This window comes from Miniopterus natalensis, chromosome 10, assembly GCF_054644295.1.
Source record: "Miniopterus natalensis isolate mMinNat1 chromosome 10, mMinNat1.hap1, whole genome shotgun sequence".
Classification (NCBI taxonomy): domain Eukaryota; kingdom Metazoa; phylum Chordata; class Mammalia; order Chiroptera; family Miniopteridae; genus Miniopterus; species Miniopterus natalensis.
In genome coordinates this window covers 3,941,982-3,956,750 of record NC_142090.1, presented here as the reverse complement: position 1 = coordinate 3,956,750, position 14,769 = coordinate 3,941,982, and the positions used below count along the sequence as shown (strand labels likewise).

The 14,769-nt window shown below is 54.5% G+C and overlaps 2 protein-coding genes across 3 annotated transcripts; both read left to right on the top strand.

Moving 5' to 3' along the window:
• The first annotated feature begins 2,769 nt into the window (after positions 1 to 2,769).
• On the top strand, positions 2,770 to 14,691 carry LRRC61 (leucine rich repeat containing 61). Of its 2 annotated transcripts, none has more exons than XR_015715152.1 (3): positions 2,770 to 3,986; positions 4,388 to 4,531; positions 4,627 to 5,797. XR_015715152.1 is itself a non-coding variant. In XM_087820939.1 (3 exons), exon 3 carries the CDS (start codon positions 13,400 to 13,402, stop codon positions 14,177 to 14,179), a length of 780 nt encoding a protein of 259 aa, XP_087677065.1. In that variant the 5' UTR covers positions 3,660 to 3,986; positions 4,388 to 4,531; positions 13,239 to 13,399; the 3' UTR covers positions 14,180 to 14,691. The 2 variants fall into 2 exon arrangements, 1 of the variants encoding a protein (XP_087677065.1); XM_087820939.1 differs by lacking the exon at positions 4,627 to 5,797 and adding an exon at positions 13,239 to 14,691 and having other exon boundaries at positions 3,660 to 3,986.
• ZBED10 (Putative protein ZBED10P) lies at positions 5,806 to 9,603 on the top strand. The gene has a single exon (XM_087820938.1). It carries the CDS (start codon positions 6,386 to 6,388, stop codon positions 9,596 to 9,598), a length of 3,213 nt encoding a protein of 1,070 aa, XP_087677064.1. The 5' UTR covers positions 5,806 to 6,385; the 3' UTR covers positions 9,599 to 9,603.
• Positions 14,692 to 14,769: the final 78 nt, after the last annotated feature.

Below are 14,769 nucleotides of genomic sequence, written 5' to 3'. Positions count from 1 at the left end.
TAAAAAATAATAAAAAATGTATTCATAATATTCTGTCATATGAATTACCATGATTTCTTTAATACGCTGGGCTTGTTTTTACACCTCTTACTGCATTCCATTAATTTGGTCCTCAGTACTATTGCATCATTACACAGTGTTTCAACTGTAGGAACTTTACCTATTTTTATAATGTTGTAGGGTTTGTTCCTACCTACCCCTAACCATTACTACCCTTTGTTTGAATTTTTCTAAGATTTTCTTGTTTACTTTTCCTTCTGAACTTTTAGAATCACCTCCTCTGTTCTAAAAAGTTGTTAGAATTTTTATAAGGATTTAATTAAACTTGTAGGTTACTTTAGAGAGAGCTAATATCTTTGAGATATTAAGTCTTCCTAACCCTGAACATCATTTGCCTTTTTATTTGTTCAGGTATTCTTTTTGTAGTCCTTAGTGATGTTTAAAGGTTTACTGTTTTTTCTTTCATTGATTTTGTACATTTCTTGTTAAGCTTTTTCCATGATGTTTAATCTTTTTTTATTGCTAGCAAAATGTAATCTTTCCTTCCTTGGTATTTCTGAATGGTGGTTTACATATGTGGAGGACTTTAATTTCTATACATTACTATTAAACCCAGCTACCTTTACTGAGTTCTCTTATCTTTTATGAAGTTTGTCTTGTGTCTCCTAGTTTTGCAATCAAATCGCCTGTTTCTAGAGTGCCTCTGGGTTAACACTGCAAAGAGACCAGCTCTGAGCCTACTACATACGGACCCCTATTTATCAACACAACTTTAAACTCACTTGAGGCCCCTGCCATCTTCCACTTTCAGGGGCTGTGTGGCTAAGTCTGTGTCCCCAATTCGTATAACGGAGAAACCAATACCTCCATCTCTGAGGCACTGGAGAGAATCAAGTAAGATTTAAAATAACTTTGATAAAGTGTAAAGATGTATATACTTCTGTGGCAGGGGCACTTCTTTTAGGCCAAGCTGAAGACCTGCACCCGGAGTCCATGCGCTTGAGACAGAGGAGCGCAGGAAGGAGCTGGAACAAAGCTTCCACCGTGGGCGGCCCTGGGGCCTCAGGAATTTGACTCTGGACGTGGGAAGCAGCTCGGCGTGGCCTGCGAGGCAAGAACTGGGCACTTCGGTGCCCAGGTGGGCGGGCGAGGCCCTCCGCGCTCAGCCCGGGAGCCGCTGGACGAACTTCCAGCCTCCGGGGCGTCCCCGGGAAGCGGGCACTTGCCCCCAGAGACACCCCGGCGGGTTTGCTGAAACGCTGGGTGAGCCCTCAAGCCAGCAAGAGACCCCGCCGTGTGCAGGGCGCACCTCGCTATTGTGGTCACCTCCGCCCGCGCACGAGACTGGGGTCGCGCCCGGCAGTCAGGCTCCCCTGGCGCGGAGCCCCGAGTGGAAGGAGCCTTGGGGGGGGGGTCGGTCAGCGGAGGAGGAAGACGAGGTCCCCGCGGCAGAGGCAGGTCTGGGACTACGGGTCTCACGGCCACGTCGAAGCCCAGCAGCAGGAAACCGGAACGAGAGAATCTGGGTAACGGTGAGAGGGGGGCGTGACTTCCGGTGAGGAGGCGGTGCAGCCACGTCGCTTCCGGCCAGCGGAGGTCGCCGGCGCCTGCGCACTCGAACTTCGGACTGGCCGCAGTGAAAAGGTACCAATCGCAGGGCGGGGCGGGGCGGGGGCGTGGCGAGGGCTGTCGCTCCCGGAAGTAGCCCCTTGCACGCCCCGGAACTCGAAGCCCCCCCCTCGGGCTCTGCCGGGTCCTTCCGGTGGTGTCTGCGGCCGGCCCCTTTCCACCTGCCTCGGGAGCGCCGTGGGCCGCCGTGGGCGCTGCGCCCGGCTTCCCGGCCTCACCAGCCGGGGCTTAGCGGGCTTAGCGGGCGGCGGGCAAATCCCGAACCCCCGGCCTTAGGTAAGCCGGGGACAGGGCGCTGCGGTCCGACTTCACCGAAGTGGACGCCGAGGCAGGGGGAGGGGCGGAGGCCGCTTGCTCTAGTCCTAGGCCGGCCTCCCCTGCCCGGCGCCTCGGACACGCCAGGCGAGGCCGGAATGTCCCGCACAGCGGCGCGGCGCTCACTCTGTTGTACACACTGACTCGGCCCTTCACACGCCTCGAGGTGGGCGCTGTGGTGCGGCCGAGGCCGAGTGGTCGCGGAGGCCGAAGCCCGGCCACAGCTGGTGGGCGGAGCCGCCGCGGTCTGACCCTGAGGCTGCCTCCGCCTCGGCGCTCAGTCCACTAGGGAAGAAAAGCAGCCTCGCAGAGGAGGCCAGAGGAGCTCACTCTCTCTGCTGGTGTGCCGTTTGAGACGCATCTCATTTAATGACGCTTTTGCGTGACGTGAAATCTAATGATGCGTGGTTATGGTTCGAACCATCTTTCTTAGGATTTGCATGTGGGACAAAACCCAAAAATACATAGCGGCTTGCTCTACTCTCCCTTGCACACGTTCCTCCCAACCTTTTTCTCGCCACCTGTCCAGGTGAGTGGGGGAGGGAGGAGAAGCTGAGGACTTGAGGGCCCAGTAAGCGCTTTGGCCCCCCTGGGGTTGGGGATAGGTGGACACCCGCCTCTAGCCCAGTGCAAGAGCTGAGAGAAGAGGTGCCGGTGGGACTGGGCAGAGTGAAAACAGAGCTCTGGCATGGTTACCAAAGGCCCAGGGTGGGCGGAGGTCTGCACAAGGCCCTGGGGTGCAGCAGGCACAAGAGAAAGGGAAAAGCGCTCCCTTTCCCTCTGGCCATACACATGGGAAAAGGCCTGGTAAGGTTGGTCAGAAGAGTCTCTGATCCATGGTGCCAAGGCCGTTCCCCCCATCCCACACTCAGCCAGCAGGTTGCTGCCTCAGGGAGTACATGGCTTCCCTTTGGGAATCTAGGCTCCTGCGAGTAAACTGCCTCGGTTCCTTCTCCTACCCACACTCAAGGACTTACTGCCGCCACAGCCATCCTTCCTTCTTTGCTCTATGAGAAGTAGATTCTTTCTTGTCGCTGGGGATAAACCCACCCACCGCTGGTGTTCTGGATCCCCAGCTCTGGCCTTTGTTCTCCCTGTGTTCTGAATGTGTACCTTCCCCCTCTTCCCACTGCACCTGTCTCTCTGTTTAGAGACACAGCCAAGCCTTTTCCCTCCCTTCCCAAAGCGGGACTCTCCCAACCCACTTCTGACCTTGCAAGTACCTGCTTCCCCCACTTCTCATTGCACAGCCCTGAGCTCCACCTTCACCCACTGACCTGTGACCTTGTCTATCCTTTCTAGAAAATCTCTTGGCTTCCCTAACATCACTTCATAGTTTTCTCTGTCTCCTTTGCCTGTCAGTCATCAAGGTGTGTTCATCCTCCACCCTCCCCACAGTGTCCATGTGGCCTGGGCAACCACCTCCACGCTTCTACCTCAGGCATTTCCCCTCAGTTTCTAAGGAGACTCTTACGTGGATCCATATCTTTGGCTCAGACCCTTGTCCCCTCACGCATGTATCCGTCGTATGTACCCCTGAAGATTTACTACAGAAGAACCTTAAAATCAGTATCTCCAAAACTGAACTACATTAGTAAATGGATCTCTGGGGAATTCCTCCTTTGTATCCCTCATCCACATCTCAACTCAAGCATAATCGGCCTCCTAAAAAGCTCTTCAGACTGTCCCCTCCCCTCCGGTCCCTCTGCCTTACCTGCTCCGGCCCTCCTTACCTCCTGCTCCCCAGTGCCATGCCTGCCATTGTGGGGTGCCCACTATGGCACCCTTTCAACTGCTGCCCGGTGTGCAGTCCGAGAGGCCCCATCCCCAATCTTGTAGTCCTCAAATGTGAGAAGTGACACAGTAACTTCTTACTAATAAAGTACTAAATATTTTATATTCAAGATTCAGCGTTGGTTGTGTTCTCCACAGTGTCAGCCTCACTGTCATTCTGATGTGCTTCAGTGGAAGAGAAGGGTGATCACTGTCGATGCCAGTGACTGCACAAGATCCTGGATCTACCCAGGGAGTCTTGTCAGGAGGTAAGGATCCTGAAGCAGTAGCCTAAGGCAAGTGACCCCTTACCAGACAGAATCTAAACTCCACTGTCCTAGACTTGATTTACCTTCAGGTCAGCCTGAAACCTGGCCTCCGTAGCACTTCCCAGCACTTGCCTTGCTCCAGTGCCATGAGCCCATTTCCACGGTGTCTTCTTGTCATGAACCCCAAGTGCCAGCTGGCAGTTATTCTCCTGTGTTTGCATTTCTAGGGCACAGTGCTGACTCATGGTAGATATTTGATGAATTTTTGTTAGATCCAGAGTATCTGCAGAATACAGACACACTGAGGGGACAAAAGGCTCATGGGGGAAAGAAACGGAATTGGTGTGACCCAGGCTGCAGCCCTAACACACAGGTTCTTTCCTTTTCTCTGCCATCATCAGTGAGGGCAGGGCGCATGCAGACTGCTTGTGGAAGCCTGCAGACTGCTTGTGGAGGCCCAGCGCCAGCTCTGGTCTTCACTCTGCTACTGACCATCACGTTACCACTCTGGGTTTCTGTTTCTTCAGTCATGAAATAGAACTGAGGTAAGTCCCCTCCAGTTCAGACATCCTAGATTACTACTATTTGAACCAGGACAGTGTCTTGCATTTCATTTGCACCTTTATTCACCCCTCCACAGTGTCACCTTCCATGGGGCTTTGGACACTTGATTTGGTGGTGACCGAGATCTTCCTTGATGGGCCTGAGGTCATTGCCTCTTGCTCCTTCCAAGGCTTCTAGCTGGAAGGAACCTGTCTGTATCATGTTGCCCACACTCCTCCCTGGACAGTCTGCATGAGCCTCCTCAGCGGACTTGTCACCTGCAGAGGCAGTCCTGCCATCTTAACCTGTAACGTCACTCAGTGTCAGAATGTACTGGTTTTAAATCTTGTTTGGCCAGCATTTTATTCTGGTCTGAAGAGAGGAAGACTCCTTTCTTCCTGAACTTTACGGTGGGATTCTTAAGCCATCCTTCCCTGAACCTTCTCTCTCCTAAGGAAACACATCCTAGCTCACTAGCTCATTTTCTTTTCTTCTCTGCCTATTTCTCTTCTGACTTCATCATGTCTCTTTCCTTTTGAGAGCTCCAAATTTGACCTAATCTCCAGGAAAATGAATGAGGGGAAAGGAGTTAAGGATTGTGCCTAGATTTGGGGTCTGAGCACCTGGGTGAACAGATGTCTATCTGAGTTGGCTGTAGGAAAGCAGGTGAGCCAGGGAGAGGTTGGACAGCAGCCAGCGTGTAAATGCAGTCCTACCTGGGGAGATGGTACAGCCTGGTAGAAGGTGTAGAATGAGAGAGGCTCTAGGAAGGAACCCCAGGAAACATCTTTAGGGGACAGGCAGAGGAAGAAGGACCAGACAGAGGCTGCAGAGGAGGTGCAGATGAGAGGGAAACAAATTGTGGTGTCCCAGGGCCATGGGGAAATAGCCTTCCAAATGGAGGCTGTGGGCAGATGCTTCAGTTGTTGCAGAAAAGTCCATTGGGGTCACTGGGAGCCTTGGCAAGAGCAGTGACTAGGAGTGGTGGGGGCCAGAGCCAGAGAAGAGAGGGTTTCAGGGGATGGGAGGTGACAAAGTATAACCAGCCCTTCAAGAGTCTCTGTGACAAAGAATGAGAGGACACTCGGGGGGCCAGAGTCACTGGCATTAGGAGCTACTCCATCCTGTGTTCTCTGTTGGAGGCTGACTTCTAGAGAAGGAATGTCAAAGGATCTGAGCCAGGCCTCTGGCCTAAGCAGCCTCAGGCTGCATCACTCCTGAATAAGCTATGTAACCTATTTATGATGCCTCCCAGTGTGCCTACGGCCAGGTGCTTACAGTGTCTAGTGCCGCACCTCTTCCAGGGAAACCGGCCTGACTTCTTGGTGAGGTCAGACCCTCTCTGGGGTCTCCCAGCCTCGTTCCTGCTCCTTCATACCTGCATTATGGCTCTGGTTCTACCTGTCATGAGTGAGTCTTAGTCACGTCTGTCCCTACGCCAGCCTGGAGGTCACATGCATGCAGGGGCCTTGCCTGCTGTATTCTGTGTCCGCTACACAGGAGAATTGCCAAGTGTGCACTAGGTTCTCAGTAAACACTGAGAGAAAAAAGAGAAACACTAGTTAGTTTGGCAAAGAAGCTGGACACAGAAACCACTAATGTGCAGAGGGCTGCTCCATTGAGTCTGGGAATGAATGGCATCCTTCTCCAAGGAGGTTTGAGGTCTTGAGAGTTTTGTTTTAGGGCTGATTTCATATTATTTCTCTATGCCTTTTGTCCTCTGCTGTCTTCTCTCCCCTCTTGGCCTCACCTTCCCCCTCAGTGTTCCTCAAAGTTGAGTAGGGCAGCTGAGAGCCGTTCTTTTCATCTTGCTTTGCAGCCTGGGCTCATCTTCTCATTTCCCCAAGTTCCCAAGCATGTTGGAAGTGGAAACAATAAAAAAGCCCCATAAGAGACGTACACCCTCAGGACCTGTCTCCCCCATTACCAGACCCCAGAGTCCAGCTGCCACAATGACTTCTCCTGGCTCCAAGTTCAACACCAGAGCTACCAACACCTCTTGTGGACTTGGCTGGGGTTCCAGTGGGGACCTGCCAGAGACTGAGGTCAAACTTGAGTTTGTAGACTTAGAGGAGAAGGCCAGCAGTGGCCACAGGAAGAGCAGACCCTCTGGCTCCCAAAAGGGGAGTGAGAGGGATCTGCCCCTGCAAAGTAAGAGACCCCGCCCCCTCCGCAGTGGCTCTTCCATCCCCTCACCTGACCAACTGTTCCTGGAGGAACAGGAGGAAGGAACCCCGGGCCTACAAGTCTCTGGCAGGAAGAGAAGAGCCTGCTCCCTGGGGAGGCCTGGTTTCCACTCAACTTGTGCAAAGAGCCAGGCCATCCTGGGGCAGAATAAGCCAAAGGGAGACTCTGAAGTCTGTGGTGTGAAATCTGGGCTTGGGCAGGAGCCCTCTTTGCAGCCTGAGAAGGTGTCCAAGCAGAAGGCACGTGGACAGAGGGACGGGGGGCAGCAGGCAGGAAAGAAGTCGAGAGCCCCAGGGCTCAGCTCTGGGCCGGCCCCTTCTACTCCAGTGCTGGTCCAGGCAACCAGTCTGGACAGGTCAGAGGTGGGCCAGCCTAGTGAGACTGATGAGGCGAAGCAAACTGATATCCTCATAGCCCATCTGGATAGACAGGTACGACGCCTCAAGAAGTGGAAGAAGAGGCATTTGCTTCCTGGTGTGGGGGAGGAGAAGTCCCTGCCGAGCCTTCAGAAGCTACCCTGCTTGAAGAAGCTGGTCAGAACTATAAAAGAGACCAACGGCTGGGCTTCTCAAGGGCATTGCCCAGGCCCTCAGGCCACCACAGGTCAGAAGCCCTCATTGGATCGCAGACGGTTCTTTCCTGTTGACTCTAAGAGCACCTGCCATGCCACCTGCATTCTGTGTCATGCTGACATTAGACAAGGCAAAAGTAAGGGGCAATCTAAAACCTCAGGCCTGCTCTGTCCCCTGGTGAGTAAGAATGGGCTGGAGAGGGAAAGAAGGCCAATTGCAGCCAGCCCAGGGAGAAAGCGGGTAGGAGCAGTGAAGAAGCAGAAGGGCCTGCCTGCAGATGCCACCAGCCTTGTCCGTGAGGGTCTCCCGTCAGGACATTGCCCAGATGGCTCACCCTCAGAAGACAATGACGGGCAGCTGGCCCCAGGGAGGTGTGAGCAGCTGATACTGGCTCCACCACCCCTGCCCACTCCCATCAAAGACGAACCTCCCCCAGTGGCAGGCGGAGAGGACCAAGGTGGTATATGTGCTCCCAGCCAGTCCCGCTCCCAGGCCTGGCACCAGAGCATTGCTGAGCTACTCTGCAGCTTGACTTTGCCACTCTCCTTTTTTTCTTCCCCGCCCTTCAGAAGGTTTATGGCCCAGGTTGACCCTTGCTACCACCTGCCGCCTCCAGCTTTCTTTTCTGACAAAGCCTTGCCTCTGCTCCGCGAGTCGATGGGCGAGCAGGTGCGTCGGGAGATGCAGTGGGCTGAGGGCAGCCGCATCCACCTCACCATGTCTGCGGCAGCCCAGGAAGTGGTCGCGGAGGACTACGTGGCCATCACTGCCCACTGGGGGGTGATACAGCCCCGTAGCTGTCAGGTGGTGTCAGGGACCCTGAGGAAGCAAGCAGTGCTCTGCGTCCGAGGCCTGCCCCTGGAGAGTACTGTGGAGGACAGGCAGCGGGAACTGCACAAACAGGTCAGCCTGTGGCTGGGCCGTGACTCCCTACAACCAGGCTTCCTGGTATCGAGCGGCTGCTCCAGCCTAGAGCAGGCGGTGACAATGGAGGGCTACACTCTTGTCCCTTGCTTTGCCCACTGCCTCAACTCTCTGGTGAGAAACTTTCTGTGTCACCATCATAGTGTCCAGATCATCCTGGGCACAGCCAGGGCCATCTGCAGTCATTTCAAAGGCTCTTCAGAGGCCCGGCGGCTCCTCATGCAGCTGCAGCAGCAGTGTGGCCTCCCAGCCCATCAGCCCTTCTGGGAGCTCTCAGATCACTGGGTCTCGGCCTACCACCTGATGGAGTGGCTGGTGGAGCAGCAGCGGCCACTGCGAGAGTATGAGGAGAAGCACCAGCTGGGGAAGGCTGGCATGGCCCTGTCGGCCACATTTTGGAGCCTGACAGACAGCCTGGTCAGGCTCCTGCAGCCCTTCCAGATGGTGGTCCAGGAGGCGAGTGCACCGCAGACTTCCTTAAGCCAGGTGCTGCCGCAGCTGCGCTACCTGCACATCTTCCTGGAGCAGGTTCAGAGGCACTTTGAGGAGCAGAGCGGCGGGGAGATGGGTGCGGCCATCCGGTTGGCCCAGGGCTTGGCCCTGCAGCTCTCCACAGACTGTCAGCTCAGCAAGCTCTTCCACCGTGAGGAGTTCGTGCTTGCCACTCTACTGGACCCCCGCTTCAAGGGCCAGATTGAGGCCATCCTGCCTGTGGGGGCCGACATTGACCACTGGAATCAAGTTCTCGTGTATAAGGTGAAGGAGGTTATGGTGTCTGAATACTCCTTGTCTCCCTCTCCCTCCTTGCAGAGCCCCAAGACTATGTGTGTGGACGCCACCCTGAGTGACAGAGTAGCCGAGGGCCCTGGGGCAGAGGGGAATGGCCAGAAGGAGCCAGAAGTGCGGAGAAGCAGCAGATCTAGGTCTTCGCTGTTGGGCCAGAGGGAGAAGAGCTTGCTGGAACAGCTGGAAAGTGTAGGGCTGCTGGCATCCCGGAGGAATGGAGCTTCGCTTTCCACTGAGAACCACCTGGCCACAGTCATCGTCAAGAAGTACCTGCATGAAAACGAGACAGTTGGTGCCCAGGAGGACCCCCTGGCTTACTGGGAGAAGAGGCGGGAAGTCTGGCCAGCCCTGGCAAGACTGGCCACCGTCTATCTGTCCTGTCCTGCTACCAGCACCTTCTCTGGAAGTGTATTTGCTTCCCTTGATAGCCGCACTATCATGGAGAGCAACTCCCCTCTCCCAGTGGAGACAGTTGAGCATCTCCTCTTTTTGAAGACCAACCTGGAGAATTTCCCCAACTACACCACCTCTCCCCTTATCTTCCCCAGTGGCGACCTGGCGAAGGGGGAGCAGACCAGGGAGTCTGGCCCCACTGTCTGATGCCCTCAGAATCTGCCTGGAGGAACTCTGCCATAGATGAAAGGAGAGAGCAGTGTTGTACTTAGGATATCAGACAAGGGCAGCCAGAATCCTAAACCATTTGGGAAGAATGGGGACACTTTCTCAATTCTTGACAGATTGCCTTTTTTCCTTTTGTCTGGGAGGTGGCATTTTCTGTCTACCCATTGCTTAACTTACTTCTAGCACTATGTGCATAGAAAAGGTTGACTCTGTTGTGAGTTGTACTATATAGGTTTATAAGTGGTAATGTTCTTTTGAAATACTGGTGGGTATTAAGGGCCCTAAGTGCAGCTTGTCCATGTGTATCAAGGTACACATGCCCTTAAGAGGTCTGGTTTTTCTTGGGACAGGGACAAGGGGAGGTGGCATATATACTCAGTGGGATACATACTCAGCCACCTAGAACTGGGTGTGCTATGAAAGCTTTCTGAAATTGCTTTCACTGTAGAAAGAAAGAAACCCTAGGAGTAGCCGTTTCAAGAAGGAGGTGTATGTACATGCACATATCAGTCTTCTTAGGGTCTGTACTTTTTCCTGTTGCCAGGCCCCATAGTTGCTGGATAGTTCTTCTTGCTAGAACTGCTCAGCTAGTGAGGAAGAGTGCTAGGATTGAAGAACCCTGCCCTAGACTGCGACCTGGAGGAAATGGGCAGAGGAAGGGTCCCCAGTTCGCTGAAGCAGCCAGGTGACTGCCCACTGAGGCTGCTCTGGGTCGAACCATTTCTTCCCTAGATTTAGCTCTGTCCTGGTGGACTCCTGGGCATCATTTTCCAGCCCATTTCCTACATAGGTAAACTGACAGCAAAGGCTGACTGCTCAGGGCAGATGCGCCTCTCCCTGAGACCCGAGTGTCAGTTGTGTCTTAGTTGCTGTCTCATCTGTGTAACCAAGTCCTTGGTGCAGACTCACACATTGGGTGAGAAATGTTGACATGGGTGTGGATGAGTCAGTCTCCTGTTGTGCAGAGCTTGCTGTTGGCCTGTGCATTACAGCAGGTGGCTTTGCACAGATGGGTGGACACAGGCCGACCTCCATCCTGCCTAGAGCTGCCTGGTTGAGGTGTGCAGATTTGTGGTAAGATGGGGGCCATAAGAAGGTCAAAGGTGCTTGTTGCACAGGAGGAATGAGGTGGTACTGTTCCTGTACTGCAGGGGAGGGAGTAAGACCCATGGCTGCTGGAAGGCATGGGACCTCGGGGCTTGGGAGCCTGATTTCCAGCTTTATCATCATCTTTCTGCTCCACTGTTTCTGCTCCTGCAAAAAGCGTTTCTCCCAGCTTCTAGGTGGGAGCACAGTTCTCTCCGTCTCCCTCCCTTGCTCTGCCTGCTCCCCTTGATCTTTCCCACCCTTTGCAGCCACTATGTCCATCTAAGCCAGGGGTGGGGAATGTCCAGCCTGCAGACCATGTATGGCCCACAAAATCATTTGTTCTCGCCCTGCCAAGGCCTCACCAAAGAGAAGCAGTTCCATCCATCACATTAGGGGTGAGTTAATTAAGTGACCAAATATAGCAGGCTAATTTTTAAGTTGGTAATTTTGTATGGCTCGTGAATGATGTTATAAATATCCAAATGGCCCTTGGCAGAAAAAAGGGTCCCCACCCCTGATAAGCAGTCACCCAGTTCCTCAGGGCATCCAGCCCTCACCCGTGTGGGCTGCAGGGGCTCACCTCTGCCTGAGAATGCCCATGAGTCCAGTGGGGCATTTGAATACTGTTGCATCATTCCCTCCTTGAAAGTCACCATTTCTCCCTCTGGCTGCTCAGCCGTATCCTTGTTCAGCCTCATAAAGGTTGGTGTCTGACTTCTACCCTTGACCTCTCTACTGTACACCACTTAACTAGTCGCCACTCTCACCCTCAGGTAGTGTGTCTGGGGAGGGTATGCAAATTCCTGCAGAGAGGCCTACAGGTAATGAGAAGTCTATGTCCCCATAGAGCCTGGCCCGCTCTGCCTGCGTCCCTTCAGCCTAGAGTATCAACTGTCTCCTAAGCCTGATGCCACATGGTCACCTCAAACTGGAGGTCTTGCTCCCCCAGCCTGTCCCATCTGTGTCCCAAGTGTTTGAGAAGGGAGCCTCTGCATCCAGTCACTAGGCCAGATCCCTGCACCATGTTCTAGACTCTGGTCCCTCCTCTGCACTCCACTGCCTTCGGTGGGGTCCTTGTCTCACTAGTGTTTATGGCAGGTGTCTTGTGCCCCTTTAGTACCCATCCCCTGGGCCAGAGCAGTTTTAACCAGAGGCACAGGGGACTGTCTCATTCCCTGCTAACAAACCCCTGCAGGTCTTGTTCACATAGAGCAAGCCAAATGACAGTAGATGCCTCTAGTCCTTTTTGGAAAGAAATTAGGTCAAAATGAGAACTTGCTGGAGTGTTGCAGACCAGGGGAGAGCTTGGTAGAGATGTAGGGACTCCCTTCTCAAAGATGGAGCTTGGGGGTAAGCTCTGTCAGCCTCCCCAGCTCCCTGGCCAGGAGTATGGGGCGAGCTCTGGGCCTGGTTTCCTTGGAGAGGGAGAAATGCAAAGTGGCCTTGATTATGGAAACACAGACTTGGTACTGCTGACACTCTGTAGTCCCAGGTTTTGTCAGGAGGGAATGGTCCCATAGTTCTTTGCAAGTGTCACCCTGCCTGGCCTGGGCCTGACCAAAGTCTGCAGCGTTGGGAAGCGGCCACTTGGAGCAGAGGTCCCTTCTTGTTTTCCTCTTTGCTGAAATCTTGGCCCCTTTGTGGGCGGCAGCGACCCTCCCCCATGCCTCCGCCCTCGTGCTTGTCCTGCACTGGCACCTGGGCTTCTGTCCCATAGCCACTGGTGACTTGAAAGACCGCTCCCCTGCCTTTCTGGAGCCAACTTTGGTGCCACCCGCCCCCTCCCTCCAGGACAGTCCCCACCTCTCTAGTCCTCTTGCTTTCTTTGGAAATCTCATGTTTGCAGCTGGAACAGTGATTGGTGTTGTTTAGAGTAAAGAGCTCATTTGGATGGGTGGCTGGGGGTGTTTGGAGAGCAGCAGGGAGGTGGGTGGCAGAACTGGCACTGCTGCCTCTTACCCCAGGCTTTACTGTCCCCTCTGTCCATCAACCTCAGTTTCCTCACCTAGGACTGAACGCTGGTCCTTTGAAGGACCAGAGGTTACAAATTGGCTCACGGAATCTAGAAACCATTTTGAATTTGCGTTAAAAAAATTGCATTAAGAACATTTTTGAGTGAATAAGCCAGGCCCAGGTGCTCCTGTTTATGTTTGCTTATGAGAGGCTCTCCCAGGGAGGGGACAAAAGAGGTAGGTGATGGTGGTGACCTATTACCTATTCAAAAACATATTTAAAGGGCTAAAAAGAAACACCTCAAAACTAATAAGAGATCATGAGCGGTTATGGAAAAAAGAAAATTATGAAATTTTGCCACCCAATAGATATTTGGAAAATGGGGAACATTGGTAACACTGGGCCTGGGTGCTAGCCAGCACACATGGGCTGAGTTGGGTCCTCTTAGTGGGGGCTGGGCCACCTAGGTTTCTGGCCTTGGCAGTAGAGGCTGGGTGGCACTTCATGCTGTCACCTGCTTCAGGGCCACAGGGGTGTTCAGGAGAGGCTTGCTTACTGTTTAACTGTCTCTCCTTAGGGACCTGCTGGCCCTTGAGCAGGGGTGTTGGAAGTAGGCGTCCGGCATTGCCCACAGTTAATGGTGCCTTTTTTGGGGTGAACAGCCAGCTGACCCCCGATGGTACCCGTGTCCCTGTGACAGACTGTCAAGGCTCAGGCCACCTGGACCAACTTCATCTCATGGAGCCTCAGGGTGAGAAGCCAGGAGAGGCTGAAGGGGTGCGCATCACGCCCCAGCTGCTCAAGTCGCGCTCAGGCGAGTTTGCCCTGGAGTCCATCCTGCTGCTGAAGCTGCGAGGCTTGGGGCTGGTGGACCTGGGCTGCCTGGGGGAGTGCCTGGGTCTCGAGTGGCTGGACCTGTCGGGCAACGCGCTCACCCAGCTGGGCCCCCTTGCTTCCTTGCGCCAGTTGGCTGTCCTCAATGTCTCCAATAATCGGCTGACGGGGCTGGAGCCACTGGCCGCCTGTGAGAACCTACAGAGTCTCAATGCTGCGGGCAACCTGCTGGCCACCCCTAGCCAGCTGCAGAGCCTGGCTGGCCTGCGGGGCCTGGAGTACCTGCGGCTCCGGGACCCTTTGGCCCGGCTCAGCAACCCACTCTGTGCCAGCCCCTCCTACAGGGCCGTGGTCCGAGAGCTGCTGCCAGGCCTGAAGGTCATTGATGGTGAGCGAGTGACTGGGCGTGGCAGTGAATTCTACCAGCTGTGCCGGGACCTGGACTGCTCCTTGCGGCCTAGCTCCAGCCCAGGGCCTGGCACCACTGAGGCCCAGCCCTGGGTGGAGCCAGAGTACTGGGAGTCCTGGCCGACCCGGAGCAGCTCCATCCTGGAGGAGGCCTGCCGGCAGTTCGAGGACACACTGCAGGAGTGCCGCGACCTGGACCGCCAGGCCAGCGACAGCCTGGCTCAGGCTGAGCAGGTGCTCAGCCCTGCAGGGACTGCCTCGTCCTTTGTCTTCTAAATGTGGCACGTGGCCGTGGGATGGGCACAGTATGGTCTGCTGCCCACATCTCCCCTCTGCCTCTGCACTCGTCTTCACGGTTTCATCACGCTGGGCTATTTGTTTATCCCTGTTCCTAAGAGCAGAGCCCTCCCTCTCACTCCTACCTCAAGAAAATTCCACTCTGCGCTCTTCAGGGAAGCACCTCCCCAGCTCCTCGAGCAGGTGTGAGGGCCTGCATTAGCAGCTGGCACCGAGGCCGCGCTGCGCCTACACTGCACGCCTGCGGGGGAAGCCACGCCTGGCTGCGCAGGCCTGAGACTTAGTGGAAGAAACTGCTTCTCCCTAAGGTTTCAGGCGGCACGGGGGTGGAGGGCCTCCCATGCAGTGGCCCTGGAAGTGGACATGGGCAGAGCACGGCACGTGGCAGCTGGTGTTGACCCCCTTCCAGACCCGCCTGCCCCCAGTCCTGTGTCTCTCCAGAGCCTTCACTGCTGTTCTGATCCCTATTAAATATTTTGTTTTAATTTGCATCACTGCCTGTCATTTCATATGGGCATGAGCTGCTGAAAGCAAGGTGTCCTGCCATATCTGGTCTCCTGCGGGAAGGA

Coding starts and splice junctions, on each gene's coding strand:
- ZBED10 (XM_087820938.1), top strand. CDS start 6,386: ATGTTGGAAGTGGAAACAATAAAAAAGCCCCATAAGAGACGTACACCC.
- LRRC61 (XM_087820939.1), top strand. CDS start 13,400: ATGGAGCCTCAGGGTGAGAAGCCAGGAGAGGCTGAAGGGGTGCGCATC.